A 20,295-nucleotide genomic window follows, 5' to 3' on the forward strand; every position below is an offset into this window, starting at 1 on the left:
GGGGTCGTGTCAGCGGGAGCCAATTTCTCTCCAAAGCCGTCGCATCAGGCTCCTTGTGATGGGACAGGTGGCGATCCGGGATAATACACACACACACACACGCATCATATCATACTAGTGGTTTTGTTCCGATAGCCGACGCTCGATAGGTCATCCAAAGAGCGCCGTCGGGCTCTGAGCCCCAAGCGGCCCCCAAAACCAGTTGTTGTCACGCCGCCCCTCCCTCGTCCTGGAGACGCCAGGGAAGCGGAACGTTTTGCTAGGTCGGCTTTGTGATCCCTCTTGTCTTTCCGCAGAAAGGGGAAACGGTGAAGAGGATACGAGAGGAGGTAAGACGGCGCCACTCCTCACCCCCTTCCTCGCCATTCTGTCGCCTCTCTCTCCCTCTCTGTCTCCTATTGATCTACCACAACCCCCCCCCTCCCCACACCCCCCACATTGCTGGTCCCATAGTGTGCCGACCTGCGCCAAAGCGGTGAGAAAACGGGCAGCATGTGCGCCGTTTAATCTCCACGCGTGACTTTCACAGCACTCGGGGAGTCGTTGAATAAAATCTCCTTTGATCAGACTCATCCCGTCATATCGGCCTATTTTTGGAAAGCGAGCTGAACATCAGAAGGTGTGTTTTTTGTTGTTGTTTTTTTTTATGTCGGTCACGTTTACATCCTCGGCTGTCGAAGCTGTCGGTGAAGACAGCCGTGAAGTGGAAGGTGTGGAGCTTCCCTCGTGGAATATCTGTCCTCTGCATCTTGACAAGGGAACAGGGAGGCAAATAAAGAGAGACCGAGACGAGAGGAGAGACGGGCAAAGAGAGACTCGAGGACGGAGTTTCCTTCGGGCCTTGGACACAAAAAAAAAACCAACAACAAAAAACAAAAACAGGAACCATTTTTGTATTTCACAAGCTCCGTGTGAGATTTGGCTGGACGTCGGACCCCTGCCCCCCCACCCCCCCCCCACCCCCCGCGTTCGCGTTGTTCGCTCCGGTGATTCCTCTTTTGTCGCATGCATATTTAAACGCTGGTCGATCCGCAGCTGCAGATGTTTTCCTGCGTTGGAGGGAAAGCCGGCACGTCGGTGACTCGTTAATACACGCCAGAGCTGACGAGAGAGAGAGAGAGAGAGAGAGAGAGCGTCGGCTGACAGGTTGAGACAGAGCAGAGAGAGAGAGAGACGTCCCAGAGGAGAGATCATCTCCAAACAGGCAGAGAGAGAAAGAAAGTGATGAGGCACAAAGTGCGCTAGTGTGTGTGTGTGTGTGTGTGCGTGCATTTCAGCCTCGTTGTATTACGTTGGGTAGACATGTGTGAGGTGTCGTGTCACCGAATCCTTATTGTTGGGTTGCAGAGTCCCTGCAAAATAAAAGCCTCTGTGTCAAATCAAATATCAAATTCTGATTTCCTTTAACGAGCCTTTGAAATAGGTCACAGAACTCCTTTCCAGTGTGTTTGCAACAAGGAGACAACTGCACCGTGTTTTAATGAGCCCAGATTTACTCAGTTTAGTTCCCTGCCTGCCTGGGAAGAAGAAAGCAGCAAAATAATAATCCACAAAAAAAACAATCTGAGAGGATAAATAGTTTTAGAATTTTTTGGGACAGTTGCTTTACAATCTGTGTGTCAAGGGAAATTAAAGATTTTCCCTTTTTTTTCAAAACCAGGGATAAGTAAGTGACCATATAAGGACTGAGGATCACGTAGAGATGGCGTGTAGCCCCTCCCTAAAGCGCCCCCTGCTTTATCGTCTCTTTGACTCTAAATGGACCATCGTTTACTAAATGAACACCGTGCTGTATTAAAGAGGACTTCGAAACTAGAGATTGAAACCATAAACTCATGTTTACAATGTTTACTGAGGGAATAAATCAAGAGTCATTTTCTCATAGACGACTATGGGACCAGAGGAGTCGCCCCCTGGTGGTCACTGCAGAGTACGCAGCTGTAACACAGGACAACTTTATCCGTTAAAACGGATCTGTCCTTTGTTATTCCATAAAGGAGTGGAGAGAACACGTCTAAAACACACATTTAGTTGTCGATTTCACTTATTTCTCTGTTTGTATCCGTGGATTTCTCCTTAATTCCCCAGAAGAGCCATGAATCAACTCACCGTCTCCACCGAACCTTCCACTTTCATTACTTTCTATATCCAGAAGCTTCTTAAGCAGCTGGTTTGTTCACATATCTCACGGGACAGTAAACAGTGTTATAAGAACAGCTTGAGAGTAAATCAAATAGAACGGTAAACATAAAGTCCCCAAAACCAGAGTAAATGTTATATAGTAAAATGTCACTGCGTGGACCCACTTCCGGCGTTGTCGCGGCAACGTAAATACGCCGCTCTTAACAGCGTCACCCACAGCCATGAAAGGATTTCCTTTTGATTGTGGACGACGTCCTGGAAGAGGAAGTGTTACACGCCGTAGATGCCAATGTCCACGTTTCTTTTCACATCAGGAACGAAAGACAAAGAGCGACGCTTCGATGTTAAAGGAAAACTGTTGGAACACAAAGGCGACATTTAAATAGATGTTGAAAGGAATATTTTTTCACTCAAGGACAAACATAACACACACACACACACACACATACATATTCTTTTTTTCTAGAGATGTAACGCACTTTCACACAAAGAGAGGACGCAGCGAGCGAGAGGTCCTTTTTCAGCAGTGATGTCAGGCTGTAGCTCTTTGTGCAAGAGCTTTACACAGACACACACACACACACACACACGCTGGCAGCATGACTCCCTAATAAAGCAGAGTAATCCAGTTGGGGGACATTGATGTCCATCCGTCCTCCAAATGAAGACTAATGGAGACAAGAGGCCCAGCAAGACGGCGTTCTGCTGCACATCTCGCTCATTAAGGGGGGTCTGGGGGGGGGGGGGGGGGCAGTAACAGTACCTGCAAAGGGAAGCAGTTTCTCACATATGGGAGAGCAGGAATCAATGAATCATCAGAAAAAAGGGTTTGAAAAGCATGTTTTCTTTGAATAATCGGCCTTTATCGCAACCTGGAGTTTAACAAAAAAATGTAATTATTGCCAGATTGTCAAGATGGGAAGGAAAGGAAAGAAGGGGGGACAAAAGAGGTGAAGGAAAGGATAGACTGAAGGGAAACAAAAGAGGAGAGGAAAGGATAGGAGGGGAAACAGAGGAGGTGAAGTGAAGGATAGAGAGGTGAAGTAAGGCATAGAAGGAAGGAGACTGAGGAGGTGGAGGAATGCATAGAAGGAGGTTAAGCAAAGGATAGAAGGAGCTTAGATAAAGGGAGACAGAGGGGAGGGTTCGAGAGGTTAATTAAGGCTCTGAGGGGTAAGTGAGGGTCGGACGGATAAAGGAAGTAAGAGATGTTGGGATTGCACAACCGTGAGATAAATGGGCAGTTGGGGGGGGTCATCAATAAATTAACAATAATGAGACTGATTAGATGAAAGGATGAAACGAGTCATTGAGTGGTGAGGAGAGTAGAGATGGATAATGAGGGGATGGAAGGAGATGTTGGCCCAATCCCAACGCCCCCCCCCCCCCCCCGACCCCTAACTCTACTGACACAGTGTGACAACAGGACAGAACCAAACCCTCCCGGGGGATGGAGGGAGGGAGAGATGGAAAGAGTGAGGGATGAGTGGATGGAGGGAGCGAGGGATCAATGGAGGGAAGGAGGGAGGGATGGGTGGATTGAAGGAGACAACAGTTAATATATTTTATTTTTTTTAAATGAAGAGTTATTCCATCACTACTTTATTGCTGATAAATGTACACACACACAGACAGACGCACACATTAGTGTCTGTTTGATAGCGGACGATACAATGCAGCCTCCCAAAAAAACACACACCAGGAAAAACAAACCCATGAACAAATACACAACCACACAGTCACACAGACAAACGATCACACAGACACACAATCATACAGACACAGTCACACCCAGGCACTGGTTTTATTTTGAAAAGCTAGTATTCATCAAACTTTGGAAAATTAGGAATTTCATCCTCTCTGGATTCGCTTTAGAAATGAGAAGAAAGAGAGAAAGAGCCAAATCAAATGGTTTAAAGGATACACACTTAGAACCAGTGGAGACCCCCTCCCCACACAGTGGGAGGATTTTTGATTCTCACTTCCTGTAACCCGACCCCCCCCCCTCCATCCTCGTACTGTTATAACTGCACCTTCTGGGTATCTTCACCTTCTCCTCAAATATTTGCACCACCTTGTCTCCCCCCTTCTTCTCACTTTCCTTTCCCTTCCTCCTCCTTCCTTTTAAAGATGTAAAAATAAACCTCCCCCACCTCTCCTCTCATTTCCTGGGCTCGACTCCCGTCATCCTCCTCAAAAATAATCCCTCTCTCTCTCTCTCTCCCCCTAATCTCCCCAAATACATTCTCACCGCCTTTTCATTTCCTCCCCTTCCTCCCGTCTATCTTCTATGACCTCCTCTCCTGGAAAAACCTTAATTTACTACATCGCGCTCTCTCATCCGCCAGCCCCCCCTCACCCCCTCTCCCTCTTCCCCCCCTCTCTCTCCTCCCCTCCAGCCTCCTCGTAATCCCCTTCTCTCTCCTCCCGCATCACAGGTGAGGGGGGAGCAGTGTGCGGCCTCCTCCTCTTCCTCTTTAGTAGCCCACATATCTCCCCCCCCCCTCTCCACTAATGTCTTCTCTCTCCTCTCCGCCTCCCTCTACCCATCAACCTCCATCCTCCCTCTAAACTCACCTCCACGCTTCCTCCCCAATGTTACCCCCCCCCCCCCCACCCAAAATGAATAATTTCCCACAATCCAAACCCCCCAAACCCCCCAATCCCCCCCCCCCTCCCTTTGTTCCTCCCTCTGGACCCACAGAGCAGTGCGAGGATCAACATCTCAGAGGGCTCCTGTCCGGAGAGGATCATCACCATCACGGGCCAGACGGACTGCGTCTTCAGAGCCTTCACCATGATCGCCTTCAAGCTGGAGGAGGTAGAGAGCGTGCACGCTCACATGCACGCGCACGCTCACACACATGCTAAGCCCCGCCCCGTTTTAGCCGCCGCAGCGCGGTGATGGCGATGGAAGTGGAGTGTGAGGAGGGTCGGATTGTAGCGGGTAGTGGACAGAGGGAGGAGGGGGGGGAAGTGTTAAAATGAGATGGAAGATGGACGAGGTTTGGAGAAAGACACGAGGTGACGAATAGAGAGATTGTGTTAGAAGGTATGAAAGGTATGAAAAGGAGGACTCAATAAAGAACATCCATCTCTAGGTTATATTTCTTTATTTCATGTGCTGAATGAGAGTAATATTAATTACGTGAGATGGATATTTCTCAACACCCCAAAGATGAATTTAAAGTAATGTGATAGTTGTGGAAGCCACATGAGGAGAAGAAGAATTAGAAAAGGAGTGATGGAGGTGTCGTCGGATATGGATTGAGATTAAGAGAGGATTATGGAAAATGTCTACAAAGGAGAGTCTCAGTTTAGACGGAAGGAAGGAAGGAAGGAAGGAAGGAAGGAAGGAAGGAAGGAAGGAAGATATTCATTTCCTATATTAATATTTTCCAGTAACTACACCATATATAGAAGTAAAAATCCAAGTTGTTTCATTTTCTGTATCAATTCACCAATTTATTATTATTATCAGCTGAAACTATTATCATCGTATTATTCACTCCTCTCTCTGGTTCGCACGACGCTAATTAGTTCATCTAAGTTGAGTTTTTTCCTCTTCCAGGACCTTTCGGCGCTGGTGGCCAACGGCACGGTGACCAGCAGGCCGCCCGTCACCTTACGGCTGGTCATCCCGGCGAGCCAGTGCGGCTCCCTCATCGGAAAGGGCGGCTCCAAGATCAAGGAGATCCGGGAGGTGAGTCAAACCATTCTGTTACTCCCTCTTTGTACAAATGACTCTCTAATGTTCAGCCCACGTGATCTCTTTTAGGCAGGTTGAGAATCACTGCTCTTTCTTCCTTCTGTGTATGTGTGTGTGTGTGTGTGTGCGTGCACAGACGACAGGTGCCCAGGTGCAGGTGGCAGGTGACCTCCTTCCCAACTCCACAGAGCGAGAGGTGACGATATCAGGGAGCCAGGACGCCATCATCCAGTGTGTTAAACACATCTGCACTGTGATCCTAGAGGCACGTGTCCCCGAGTGTGTGTGTTTCTGTGTGTATGTGTGTGACAGAGGACCAACCGTCCTTAGTCTGATTCTAACCGTAAAACACAGTGAAAACACATTATCTCACTTGGATTCCTTTTTCTAATCAGCGTGATAATAAAGTTTTAATTAAGCGACCATGTTTGAGTGAATGTTCTCTCCGTTTCCTGCCGCAGGGCCCGATGCAAATGAGCTTTAATTTAACTCTGGCACGGCTGAGAGGTGATGTCACATCATTGCGACAAAAACAACCATATAATATATTCACAAGCTAATTAATCGCAAAAAACACATCGCCGCTGGTCTGAACTTAAAAGAGTCTGGACCTCCTCCTGCCCCTCCTCTTCCTCCCTATCCTTCTCCTCTTCCTCCCAATCCTCCACCTTCTCTTCCTCCCCATCCTCCCCCTCTTCCTCCCAATCCTCCCCCTCCTCCTCCTCTTCCTCCCAATCCTCCACCTTCTCTTCCTCCCAATCCTCCCCATCCTCCTCCTCTTCCTCCCCATCCTTCTCCTCTTCCTCCCAATCCTCTCCACCTTTTCCCTCCCAATCTTCCGGTACTTTTCTTCCTCCCAATCCTCCTCCTCTTGCATCATTCTCCCCATCCTCTTCCTCCTCTTACCTCCTCCTTATCCACCCCCTCCTCTTCCTCCCAATCCTCCCACTCCTTCTCCTCTTCCTCTTCCCAATCCTCCCTCTCCTTCTCCTCTTTTTCCCTATCCTCCTCATCCTCCCTCTCCTCTTCTTCCCAATCCTCCCCCTCCTTCATCACAACTCAATTCTCAAAAGTAAATTGAATTCCAAGAAAAACGACATTATGATCAGACTTGATCATTATTCTCCGGAATCAATAAATCAATCGTAATGAACTCCGGACCTCAACAACTAGAATAACAATAACAAAACATGAAGGGTTTTTGTTTTGCTCATATGTCATCATTATAAATGTATTACAAAAAGCCACAATATTTAGTTTTATGTTATTAATTTAAAGTTGAGACATTATTTAACTGTCAGGTTTCTCCAAAAATCACCAAAATTGTTAGATTTCCGAAAAACTGTGACGCAGAAAAATGTTGACGCTTTGGTGATGATATTTCTGATATTTTGCTCTTCCTCTCCTTGTTTCCTCAGTCTCCGCCGAAGGGAGCGACCATCCCGTACCGACCCGGCCCGAGCCCGGGGACCGTGCTGCTGTCGGGGAACCAGGTGAGGGAGGAGGGGGGAATAGGGAGGATGGGGAGGATGGAGGGTGGGGGGATGGAGGGAGGAATAGAGGAGAGGATGGGGGGGAATAGATTGTTTTTTGTCGAATGACGAATTTGCTGTGGTTAAATAGTGTTATAGAAAAATGCTCACTTGTTTGCCTTGCCTTTTATTAACACACACACACACACACACACTTATACTGATACTTATTTCAAACTAATCCGAATTGTTCATTAGTCAGATTGTGTTTGCGTGTCTCTTTAATAACACAATTCCATGTGAATATGCATCATTACCTTCGTCTTTATGACATGTGGGTAGAAGATTCATCTGGTTTATTCCACCTGGTGTGGATTTTATTGTGTTTGTGTGATCTTCATTATTTTTTCCCTGAGACTCATGTTAAAGAGCCTCTTTAACATTCATTGTGAGAGAACTACTTTTCAATCAACTCCTTCAATTCTTTTCTCATCTTATCTGCCAATAATATTAATTGGAAACTTAACTTCTTATCTTTCCTTTTTATTTGTGCTACCTCATAATTGAAAAAGTGCAGCTTTAAGAGAATAAAGAAATGGTCACTAAGGTGCCAAAAATAATTATTTAACAAAGATTAGAAATCATGACGTCACACGGACTGACTGGCTGATTGAACCACAAAATTCCCATTTGAGTTCATTTCATTTGGTTGAGCCCAATATTACAAATCTGCCCCAGAGGGCTTTGCTGCCTGCACACATGTGACATCTTCTGTCCCGAAAGCCTCACATGGGCACAGGAAAGACCCTTCGATGGGGAGAGAGAAGAAAGGAACCTCAGTGGGAGGCAGCCGGTGTCCCCGAAGGAACAGACGTACAAAGCGCTGACTCCTCCTGCTTGTGTCCCTCTGAAGGTGTTCGAGGCGTCGGACTTCGGCTCCCACCCTCTGTTCTCCATGGCCCAGGGAGGAGTGGACCTCCAGCAAGTACGCCCACCGGGGGAGGGAGGGGGCAAGGGTCAAAGGGCGGGTCTTCTCATGTCTTCTCAAAGTAGGCGCATTTGACGCCTGCAGAATCCTCATTGTGTAAAATCACTGCTTAGGTTCACCCTTCGGTGGGAATGATCTTCTTCTCATTTTCGTCAACACATAGATCCTCGTTTTCAATATGGCCGCCGCGCTTCGTTTTTTTTTTTTATTTTGGCCGTGAATCAAGCGATCTTCCTCGTTTGGTGGAGCGCTGAGCCGCGCGGGTTAAAGAGTCAGGGACGAACCTCAATCACCAGACCACCAATAGGAAGACGCCGTGACTGAACACACACACACACATTGACCCTCTCAATGGGACCTGGAAGTCTCCTTCTTGAGATATTCTGTCTTTGTGCAACAATCGGCCTTAAAAACAATCTGACAAACCATTGTTCCCCTTTCAGAATAATTTGTTATTCCGTACGGGCACAAATACGTGTAAATAACACAAGAATATTTGAATGAACCCTTAAAAAAGGAAGAAAACTCTGTCAAAAGTAAAATTAATAAATGGAATAAGAATAAGAAATTGAAATGATTATGATCCATTCATTAACTCTAATAACTAGTTCAACAGTTGTGATATATTAATGAACTAAAACATATTTTGGAGTGTTTTTAGTATCTTTTATGTTGAGTTGGGCAACTTTATGATTGGCTTGGCAGTGTATTTTTTATCTGATTAAGCTTTGAATAATTTACCAAAACTGCACATTCCTTCTTTTTTTTCTATTAAGACGATTGCCTGTGAATCTAAGTTAAATCTAACTATTTATTTATTTCATTTCGAGTTATTCAACTCTTAAGCTTAAAAATGCTTAATGCTTCAGCCCTTTATGTTATCGAGGAGGAAATACTGATTGATGTTTGATAAAAGACTAGAAGAATATTGGAATATGATGAGCTGAAATGATATTTTAATTCGGGAGCAGAAGGTCCAAAGGCTCTCTGCTGGTCTCCTCCATTCGTTCATTTCCTCCGGTTTTTATTGTCCGCTCCAAAGGTCGCGGAGAGGTCGAGATTTACGAAACGACGCCGCTGAAGGGAGTGAACACTTTTATTAGAGGCGGCTCGAGGTTCAAGAGGGTTCAACTCTCACTTAAGATGAAGATGAGGATCAAAGTAAAAATAGATCATGTTAATTAAAAGAGCTTGAGAGGAAAAGACTAAATAATAACTAACTAGTAATTGATAATCAGAGAATCTTTCGATAAACAGTCACCTTAAATCAGTCCTTTAAGTTCTTTTACTGTTTATTAGTTTTTATCATTTTTTCATTTCCAATACAAATGAAGTATTCCAGACATTTGTGTTGTACTAAATTTTTTTCTTTTTAATACATTTACATTGAGATAATTATTGCTTGTTCCTCAGAGGTTCCTTCACATCTCATCTGTGATCCGTGCCGCATTGAACCGATGAATATTCACGAGAGTCCAGCATCGTTAATTAAATCGTGTATTTTACAACGTTAGAGTTTGAACGGGTCTTCCATCAAACAGTCGTTTATAGCGAGGAACGCTGCTGGAGGATCCATCACAGCGTCCAGACAGCAGCCGTGACTCCGTTACCCCTCCACGCGTTTCACAGCCGCCTCTCTGATGCCTTCACTCAATAATGTGCTACTGTGGTCATTCATTTATTTATTTATTTATTAATACAGCCGGACGCTCCTCCCGTCACACTCTTTGAAGAAGAGGAGTCGTGTCCAGCCCGACTGACTCCAATAAGCCGAACCATAAATATTTATAGGCATCGGACATTTTCTTTTGTTGTGTTTGTGCATCGAGTGCAGACTTCCACATTTGAATAGGTGTATAAATATGAATATTTACCAGCAGAGGCGCGGATACAGAGATGCAAAACAGCCCCGAGGTTTCTCTCCTTGGTGTAGAGACGTCATAAACGTCTCTGCTGGAAACCTGTCAATCAGCGCGTAGCCCCGCCCTAAAGCATCCCTTGCTTTATGAAGACGACTTTAAACAAGAGATTGAGACCATTAACTCAATGTTATCTATTGACTAGATGACGACTCATAGAAGTGAGAACAAAGGAACGAGATCTTTGGTTGGTTGTCTCTTATTTTCTTTATTCTTCTGTTCCAGACATACGCAGTACAGAGTCACTACGGCATTCCACATTCAGAGGTAAACAATATATATTCATTATGATGCTATCTTCATTTTTACATATATTTACATAATCATACACATATATATTTATGTCTTTCTCCTTTTTCTAGTTGGCAAAGCTCCACCAGTTGTCAATGCAGCAACAGGGCCTGGCCCCCATGAACCAATCAGCTACACAAGTTCTATCTGGTATGTACAAACACACAACTCAAGATAACAATACACACTACCAGATAAAAGATTCATATTTTGGTTTAATATTTGTACAAATTGACCTAGAGAGGATTTCTTTTAGTAAATAGGAAGCAGTCGTCGTGGCATTACATATCCACTTCTGATTGACCTGTCAATCAAATAATAAATCAAGAAAGATGTAGTGATTTTCCTCATAGACTTCTATGGGACCAGAGGAGTCGCCCTCTGCTGGTCACCACAGAGAATGTGTGTTGCAAGTCTTTGTAAAGTCGAGCTGCTCATCACAACGTTTCCTATGACATCACATGACAAAACTCACTCCTTTTCTTTGTGCATATTTGTGCTGAAGTCCAGATGAGTTTTAAATCACTGCTTGTCACATGTAGAGAAGCTTTCAAAATAAACCTCTGTTTTCACAGAAAACAACTTATGTTTAGGAAATAAAACCCAAAAGTTATTTGTGTTTTGGTTGAGTACAGATGTGACGAACAAACAAAGTTATTACTTCATGCTTCTTTATCGCATGGATAAACATATTCATTATTTTTGGGGTTAGGGTTAGCTGAGAACATTTTATGAGAACTAATGTGACTTAGTCAGTATTAAATTACATTTTAACGGTATTTATACTTTACATTATTCCCTTTTTCTTAAATTTGTACCCTTAAATATAAAGGGAGGTTTTAAGGTTATTTATTCCCTTTAATTACTGTTTACTTTGCATTTGCTTTCATTTTAAAGTCACTTATGACTGATTCACATTTATAATACAGAACATAAACATCATGTTTAGATAACATCCAATTAAGAGAATATAAAGTGACTAGAACGAACTCGGTTCTCATCAAAGCAATGAATATTTAACGCATCGATGATGATAATCAATAATGTGTGTGTCATATGCTCATTTTTATAAATGACTTCCCTTTGTGCTGCAATGTCTCAAACTAAATGCCAAACATTCAGATTATCGCAGACAGACGATTATTCCGAAGATTCTCAGGTATGAAAATCAGGAAGTGAAGAGGAGAAAGGAAGCGTAAAAGGAGGGAAAGAGGAGCGCAAACCAGTTAGAAAGGAAGGAATTAAGGAGGGATAAAGAAAGGGAGACAAAGAGAAGAAGGAAGGGAGGACAGAGGGAAGGAGGGAAGGAATGAGTGGCGTAAAGAGGAAAGAAAAAGGCTGAGAGGAAAAGGGGCTAAAAAAACAAAAAACTTAGTGTTGGAAAATGTTAATTGGTTAATTCCCCCCCACCCCCCCCTCCCCCCTCCCTTCTCTCAGGCGGGATGGACGCCAACTCCCAAACCACTTCCCAGGAGCTGCTCATTCCAAACGACGTGAGTACGCCGACTTTATCGGATCATCACTGTTAGCCCCGCCCCCAGGCTTTGATTGGACAAGTATCTGGTTTAACTTTTGGTTATTAAAATACATACAAATGTCAGTTGGTGTGGATAAACCGCGTTGCTTTGGTAGCAATAAAAGGAACCTCTTGTCTTATTTCCTCAGCTGATTGGCTCCATCATCGGCCGCCAGGGCACCAAGATCAACGAGATCCGGCAGGTGTCCGGCGCTCAGATCAAGATCGGCAGCCAGATGGACAGCACCAGCGACCGGCACGTCACCATCACCGGCAACCCCATCTCCATCAACCTGGCTCAGTACCTCATCACCTCGTGGTAAGCACAGGGCAGCAGCAACAACAACAACAACAACAACAGGTTGGACCGACCGCTGAACCCAGTCATGTGATCATGTGATTCATGACTCGTCCCGATCAAACTGGGGCCGTCGATAAAAGACAGAACGTCGCTTTTCCTCAGTTAAAGTCCAAGATCACACTCGACTAAACTATGTTAAAAAGGGAAACAAACACATCATGTAGCGTCTCATTTTAACAGCGACAGTTTCCAAGTTCAGGACATTTTTGACAGCTTTTAGGACAGGTTTTGTTTTCCGGTGCGTTGATACGACTTTCAGCAGGAGGCCTCTGCTGGGCTTCAGGGAGTGTCCTCAGTGTGTGGGATATACGTGTAGGAAGAGACAAGAGGAGACGAGAGGTTCAACCAGGAGACGTCTGATCGCGTCCCGCACAAAGACCAGAGGTCAAGGGACGGTCACATGTCTTACTGTTATTATTTATCATTAATATTACACAAATCATGATCTTTTCCAGCGTAGACACGTTTCATTGAACTTATTTGCATGAAAATGCACAAAAACAAGGGAGTACATTTTTCTTTAAAGATCAGTATTTCAAATGATTTAAGAAAGTTATTAAAATTGTATTTATTTGGGCACCATTTCTTGCATGTATTTATTTCTTTGATAACTTTAATTTATTTTATTGATTTAATTAAAAACATTTGGAGACCCGTCCGTTATTATTCACCTTGTTTAATGTCTCTTTTTATGTGGTATTAAATAAGCAAAAGAAAATATTCGGCGCACTTTTGGCAGGTAGCATTCAACAACAAGATAAAACAAAAATGTTGTTGTTGCCGCCTCATTGGAGCTTTTTTGTTAAAGTCAATTACTGTCATCCATATCTGCTTACAATATGAAAAACCTGTTAAAGGCTCTTTGTTCTAAGAAATCAAAGTCAGCACATGGACGCTAACCCTGACGCGGAGCCGAAGCTTTTTGTGTTTGTGCTTCTTGTTTTTGAAATCCTCTCTGACAAAGCTTCCATCCTAATAAATCTACAATGGTTTTGTTTCCTCCTCCCTAAGCCCCGCCCCCCCAAGCCATCACCCCAACTTATACAGCACACCCCCCATCCGTACCGCGACCCCCCCTACAATAATCTGTTGCAACCTCCAGCCAAACACACCTGTCTTATGATTTTGAGTTTTGTCAAATTTCCTTAAATTCATTTTTTTTTAACTCTCCAAAATATCCTGTTTGCTTTATTTTTAAGGTTTTGTTTTTGTCTTTTTTCTTTTTTTAAACATGTCTTTTATTTAACCCTCTAACCCTTCTCCATCCAAAATCCCCCTTACCCCTCTCCTTCCCTTCCCTCCACCCTCCCTCCACCTCCTCTCCCTCCCTCCCTCCCTCCCTTACCCCTCCTCCCCCCATCCCTCCCCACCTCCAGTTTAGAGACCGCCAAATCCACTGCCCAGTCCTCCTCCATGCCGTCTCCCGTTGACCTGACCATGAGCTTCACCCAGCCCGCCCTCCCCGCCTCCTCCTCGTCCTCCTCCTCCTCCTCCTCCCCCCTGGCAGCGATGGGCGGCGCGCTGCCCCACGCTCAAATGCTGGGCTCCCCCTACGCCTTCCCCCTCTCCAGCCTCCTGGGGATGAAATCGTTCCCTTACCTGGCGCTCTCCTCCCCTCCCGCTTCAGCGGCGGCCATCGGCGGCCCCATGCTGCCGGGCGGCATGCAGGCGGCGCCGGGCGTCCCGGGTCAGGCCCACGCGGCGGCGGCGGCGGCTGCGGCGCTGGCGTCCTACACGGCCAAGATCTCGTCCTCGGCCAACGGGATGAAGAAGCCGGAGAGACAGAAGTTCGCGCCGTACTAAAGGAGGCGGGGGGTTTTTTGTTCTTTTTTATTTTGATGGAAGGGCACTTTTATTCTCCTTCTCTTCCCCTCTTTACTTCTTACTCTCTCACTTCTCTCTTCCCCTCTGCCTCTCCGGTATGCGGTTTTTCCTCCTCGACTTAACGCTGTCAAAGTGGGCCGATTGGAGCCAGATTCAAGGCGTGGCCTTGATGGCACGCGGGCCGCAGGCGTGACCATCGCGGGTCAGAACCTCGAACCGGGGGACGCCGGTGGAGGACGTCACGTCCTCTGCGAGCCCCTGCAAAGGCCGCCGTACCTAAACTCCAAAACCGCCTGCTGACCGATCCCAGCTAGGAGCAGTGGCTCATGGGTAATCAGAAAAGCAAGGAGCGAGTTTTGTCAAAGCTCCAGATAGAAGAAAAAAAATGATTAAAGATCAGATAAAACAATGGCCGCCGTCCGGCCGTCTCAAGCTTTTTTTTTCTACGAGACAGAAACATTGTTTCCGCTCGACTTAAACCTCCAGAGACATGTTTCTGTCTCGCTTGTGATGAGTCGGGCCGACTTTTCTACAAAAAGTAGACATTCCTTATTTCGGGTGCAGGTGTTCGACAAACCGCTCCGGGTCGCCGACTCCTCTCTCCACACGGATCCGGGCTAATTGGACGGTAGCATGTCCCCTCTGGACCCGGGCCTTCGGGCGCAGAGACGTCCTCCGCCAATAATCCCACTTTGACGGCTTTTCCGCTTTGAGTTCGTCCCCCCGTAGCTCCGCCCCTTACAGGTCGTGGCTCTTGCACGATGTCGCCGATCTAAAAAGGTATTTAAAGGTTATTGGGGCCACAAAGCCTGTGAAAGCCATATTGAGACTATTGAGCTTTCCCCCTCCTTTCCTATTTCTCCTGCTCTCCTTTTACTATATTGTATACTCTCATATTTATTGACTAATATGAAATATTCCCTCAGAGTTTATATCACTGGTCACTAACACTGAGCTGAAGCACTCGGCTTTTGTATACGATGATGTCTACTTGTATATGACGACTTCCTTTCTGCTCCCTGTCGGTTCTTTTCTTTGATTTAGTATTTGTTGTATAGTTTTTTTTAAAACATACAACAGATTTTTTTTAATAACAGTTCTCATTTGAAATGTGTTGTTTAAATTATTTTTTAACTTATTAAGAGACATTTTACGTTTAGAGTTTTAGAAAACAAAAGATCCTTTTTCTCAACATGGCTGCAAGGTAAATACCTTCTTTTTTATAGTTGTTTTTGTTTTTGGAAAAAGACAAACCATCACTGAACCATTAATTCTAATAACCAGATGTTTCGTTGGATAGAAGAGTCGTGTTTTCACTTGGGACTTTTTTTCCACACACAAACACACGAACACACACACACACACACACACACACGTAGACACACAATGTTTTGACACTGCCCGTCTACTCTGAGCATTCACAGAACTAGAATGAAGTAGAACTACCACGTCACATGGGCGCAGAGACTAAGACTGCAGGGGATTTCTAGCCAAATTAAAGGTGCAACAATGCTGAAAACACTTCACCTTTCATTTACATTTCATTTGACATAAAATGCAACTAAATGATAAGAACGCAGAAACCTTTAAAACTGATTTTTTATTTTTGCAAAAAAGTCATTGAGACCTTTTAGTTTTGATTGGGAAAGAAATGCTAATTTCTTCCAGAGCATTGTTGATTGTTGTTGAGTGCTGATAAAATAGACATTCATGCAATTATAACAATACCATTCTCTTTTTTATATGTTGACAAAACTCTTTCCATGTCCTGAATTCATTCAACTGAATCTTCATTATTTGTCAAACATTAATATTGTCCATCAGTCGCAAAGTCAAGAACAAATTTGAGGTACTTGTACTTTACTTGAATATTTCCATTTTATGCTACGTGTTGTACTTTAATGTTGTACTTTTGACTTTTCGGATTCACTTATGTCCATTACGTCCACTCTGAACGTCTTTTATTCCCGAAATCATTACAACAACCACTGGAGGCGCCACTTCACCATCAATGTTTGTTTATTGCACATTTCTGTCCAGCATCACGGTGCACCAGATCAGGGTTGAGGTCGTTCTACTTCTTCTAGTTCTGTGCCGGAGTCCGTCCTCAGCGTGCAAAGGTGGACCAGCAACGTTCTTTTATTTGGAAGTCAAATCTTTTATTTTTTTATTCCTCCTCGGGTTTCCCGAGAGTCAGAGAGTAATGCTGCATGTTGGCCTCACTAACACAAACACACACACACACACAGACCATGTGAATACACACATGATTCAATTAGTTTAACGCACACTTACATACACAGCCAACCGATTTGTACACACACAGACACACACACACACACAGGTCGTTGCACTGACTCCCTCTTCACTGACGGCGTGAAGTAAAAGCAATACTACACTCGTTGGCAGACAAATACACACGTGTGTGTACTTTCAACTGTAACGACTACATTCGTATTTTGTTTAAAAAATAATAATGCTAATGACGTGTTGTATTAAACAAGCTCACTTATTTTTATAAAGTCAGACCTCAGTGATGAACTGAACTGTGGACGGCGTGTTTTAATCTCACTTTTCCGTCCTTTCCACTCCTCTTTTCCCATTTCTCTTTCTCTCTTTTTTTGTGTCTTTCGTCCATTTGCATGCGTCCAACTTGAATTAATGTCTATGCAACCACAAATTAAAAAAAAAAAAAAACCTACAAAAGAAGCATCCGTGATGTAGTTGGGCTAGTGGATCCGACTGCGTTCGGTCACACGATGGAGGCTGTGCTGGTGCTCGTGAAACCAAAGGGCTCCGGTGGACCACGAGTCCGCCCTGATGAGCAGTTCACCCAGAGGCATATATAAAGGCTAGATGTCTTATGGCAGAGTACGCAACGTCCGCACATGGCGGCCATCTTGGTAGGGGAAGCTCGTGTTGGTAGTGGAACAGTACTTTAAATAATAATAACATGCTCAATTTTCAACCGATTTTTAAACGGTTTGGTTTGTTGTAAAAAGAGATGTATTTGAACATTTTGCAAGTTATGGTTATTCAAAAAGCACATGTATCACTACCAACACAATGTCATGAGTGAGCGAGCTGACGGTACCAAGAAGGCCGCCATCCGCTGACGTCCCACTCCGTTGGCCGGCAAGGCGGAGAGTTCACCGCCACTCGGTTTACAGGTCAGGGTGTAGCATGAAACCGTGCTGGAGTTAGCCAGCTAGCAGGCCAGCTGCTAAGTGAGCAACATTTACCGACTCAATGCTTCCGCCTCTTACTTCTGTTTACAGATTGGAGCGACTAATAGCGCTAACCCCACAGCAACAACCTTTGCTCGGCTAGTATTCTGCATGCTAACCAGAGTAGCATGAAAGTGTGGTGGAATTAGCAAGCTTGCTAACTAGCGAGCTGCTGAGTGAGCAACATTTACCGACTCAATGCTTCCGCCTCACACTCTAGTTGCAAATTTTAAAAAAGCAAACAGTAACACCTTTTCATCGGCTGGTTTTCTCTACGCTAACCAGGAACGCGCAGTGGAACCGTCACGCAAGCTAGCAGACAATAAACGAGTCAAATATAACAACTATGCTTCATCACTCGTGTAGGAACACAAAACGCATTTATTTGCATGAATAGAAAGCACGAGTTGCCCTATGCAGACATTTGTTGGTAGAATAATTAGAAATTGGGATTATCTGAAATCAAACTTCAAAATCCTACAGCGGCGGAATTTGACCCATGATTCCTAAACTAAAGCGAATGGCAACGTTTAAATTACTTACAAGTGGTACAACAAATACTCTGGACTGCCTCTGAGTCCACCGCTACGGTTCTGAATCTCGAGGAATCTGTAATTACGACATAATCTCCGCCAAGTGTGAAGTGCGACCATCTTTCTGTTTTCACTTCTACTCACACGCCCCCCCCCCCCCCCCTCCGTGCTCTTTGTATACCAGACTGACGTGTTTCTGATTCCTCTGTGTTTTCTTTTCATTTGTGCCATGTTCTAATAAATTTAAAAAAACACACAGACTGTGGGCTTTGTGTTTCTTCTTTGCGGTTCGTCTCAGAGGAGACTGGTTCCCCGAAAAATGTAAAATTGTGCTGACCCGTGTAGACGCATGACTTTATTTACAGATACCTGGGAGGTTCAATTTTACAGGTTATATATCACAATCAATGGAGAAATAAAGTGGATGGAAAGTCAGATGTCTTTTATATGTTGATATGGCTTCAAAGAAGTGACTACACTCTCTGCCCCTCAACGTGAGCACATACCGAGTTGCTTCATTTTTTAACACAAGAATCTCTGCTGCATGGCTAAATCTACTTTCCATGCAGTCTCTTCAAACATGCACATATAAGAGTGTGTCCGTATCACACACACACACAGACTGAGATGAAAGAAGGTTTTAAAATAAGACACACACACACACACACACACAGTATCAGCAATTCTGGCGTGTATTGTGTGTGTGAAGGGAGGGGGGGGTTTATACGACTATTAATGCGGCCCACTCATTCTGCTCGGCTTCCGTTTAATCGTGTTTGTTTGTTTATTTATTTGTTTATTTATTTGCATACCGGAGACGCAGGTCAGCGTTGTTGTCGTTGAACCTTTTACCTTCAAGTATTGCTACAATAATTAAGAGACAATTGTACAAAACAATATGCATTTTACTGAATTTAATTTGTTTTCAATGCTGCTAAAGGATGTCGAATTTTGTTACAATCCTTCTACACAACGTCTATAAACCAACTTATAATAACAAAATATAATTTGGTGAGATGGTGAAATTCAAGTCTGATTCCTTCATACACTTGTAAAAAAGATAACAATTTAGCGCAACAATGCAGCGCAATAATGTAGCACAATAATTGTGACAAACAAAGTCGGGCGTCGAAGGCCTCGTTCTAGTCCTGTAGGTTTGGGAAAGTTAAATATGACTTCAAATTCTATTAAACTGATCAGTGATTTGCAATCATTCAAAAAGTGCTGACCTCACTGACGTTGCATCCGGCCCTTCTGCCTGTAAATGAAATCCAATCCCATCAACTCCGGGGGCCGGGGACAACAAACACACACACACATACACACACGCACACACACACAACAATGCATGGAAACACCACAGTCCCAAAGGGGCAGATGCTCCACAGGTCTGACAAGGCAATCACAAGACCTTATCCATCAAGAAATGACAGAAGAAGAAGAGGGTGTGTGTGTGTGTGTGTGTGTGTGTGTGCAGGAGGGTCTGATGGGGGGAGGGGGGCTGATTGAGGTAGTGTTTGTAATAAGTGAAGAAGAATGTGGCTGAGGAGGCTGCAGCACTGCTGCATGGACGGCAGAAAGTGAAGAAACGTCTTTCATCTTCACTGAGATGTTTCTGTGTGAGGTCACAATGGACGCACATACGCAAACACACACACACACACACACACACACACACACACACACACACACACACACACTGGTAGCCATAGATGTTTGGAGTCTACCACTTTTCTTATAGGGTTGTGATGAATTTGTGTCTTTACTGAACCTTCACTTGTCCTCTAGCGCCATCATGAGGCTGATTCAAGTACTGGATGCAATGACATTTGAGATTTAGTCCCCAATCACAGACAAAACACTTTTGCAGGTATTTGGAAAAAAAGGAAAAAATATGAATTAGTCAAATTTTCAGAAGTTAAACATTTTGTGGTGCCTTATTTTCTGCAGAAGAAAGGGACGCACGCAGACTCACCAATGTCCTGGACCACGGAGTCCATGGAGTTCTGTCCGAGGGGAAGACGGTCCTCACTGAGCCGTGTGCTGGAAGATTTGCACAGACAATCAGAAAATGAGAATAACGGCTCTGAATCAAATACGTCTTTCTCCGTTTATTTCCGTGCGATGGGAAAAAAAAAAACATCCAACACGCGACAAGTGAACCAACTTGTTGTTACTCTACAGGAGACTGAAGACTGGAATTCTTTCACAAGACCACATAATCCCAGCACTTGCAACCTATAAAACTGTTTGTACAATGAAACGTTTGAAGGGTTGCACATATTTTTCCCATCACAGCCACGCGAACTTTGG

At 44.4% G+C, this 20,295-nt stretch overlaps 1 protein-coding gene across 1 annotated transcript in view; it reads left to right on the forward strand.

The window, feature by feature from the left end:
* pcbp4 (poly(rC) binding protein 4) overlaps positions 1-14,341 on the forward strand; it is a 17,271-nt gene extending 2,930 nt beyond the window's left edge. Inside the window, exons 2-12 of the mRNA XM_062563897.1 lie at positions 297-329; positions 4,847-4,963; positions 5,714-5,845; positions 5,988-6,116; positions 7,270-7,344; positions 8,237-8,308; positions 10,456-10,497; positions 10,593-10,671; positions 11,959-12,014; positions 12,187-12,356; positions 13,775-14,341. Of these exons, the coding sequence (XP_062419881.1) occupies positions 297-329; positions 4,847-4,963; positions 5,714-5,845; positions 5,988-6,116; positions 7,270-7,344; positions 8,237-8,308; positions 10,456-10,497; positions 10,593-10,671; positions 11,959-12,014; positions 12,187-12,356; positions 13,775-14,201 (1,332 nt within the window). The 3' untranslated portion in view covers positions 14,202-14,341. The remainder of the gene's footprint in view (positions 1-296; positions 330-4,846; positions 4,964-5,713; positions 5,846-5,987; positions 6,117-7,269; positions 7,345-8,236; positions 8,309-10,455; positions 10,498-10,592; positions 10,672-11,958; positions 12,015-12,186; positions 12,357-13,774) is intronic.
* Positions 14,342-20,295: the final 5,954 nt, after the last annotated feature.

This window comes from Pungitius pungitius, chromosome 8 (assembly GCF_949316345.1).
Source record: "Pungitius pungitius chromosome 8, fPunPun2.1, whole genome shotgun sequence".
NCBI classification, from domain to species: domain Eukaryota; kingdom Metazoa; phylum Chordata; class Actinopteri; order Perciformes; family Gasterosteidae; genus Pungitius; species Pungitius pungitius.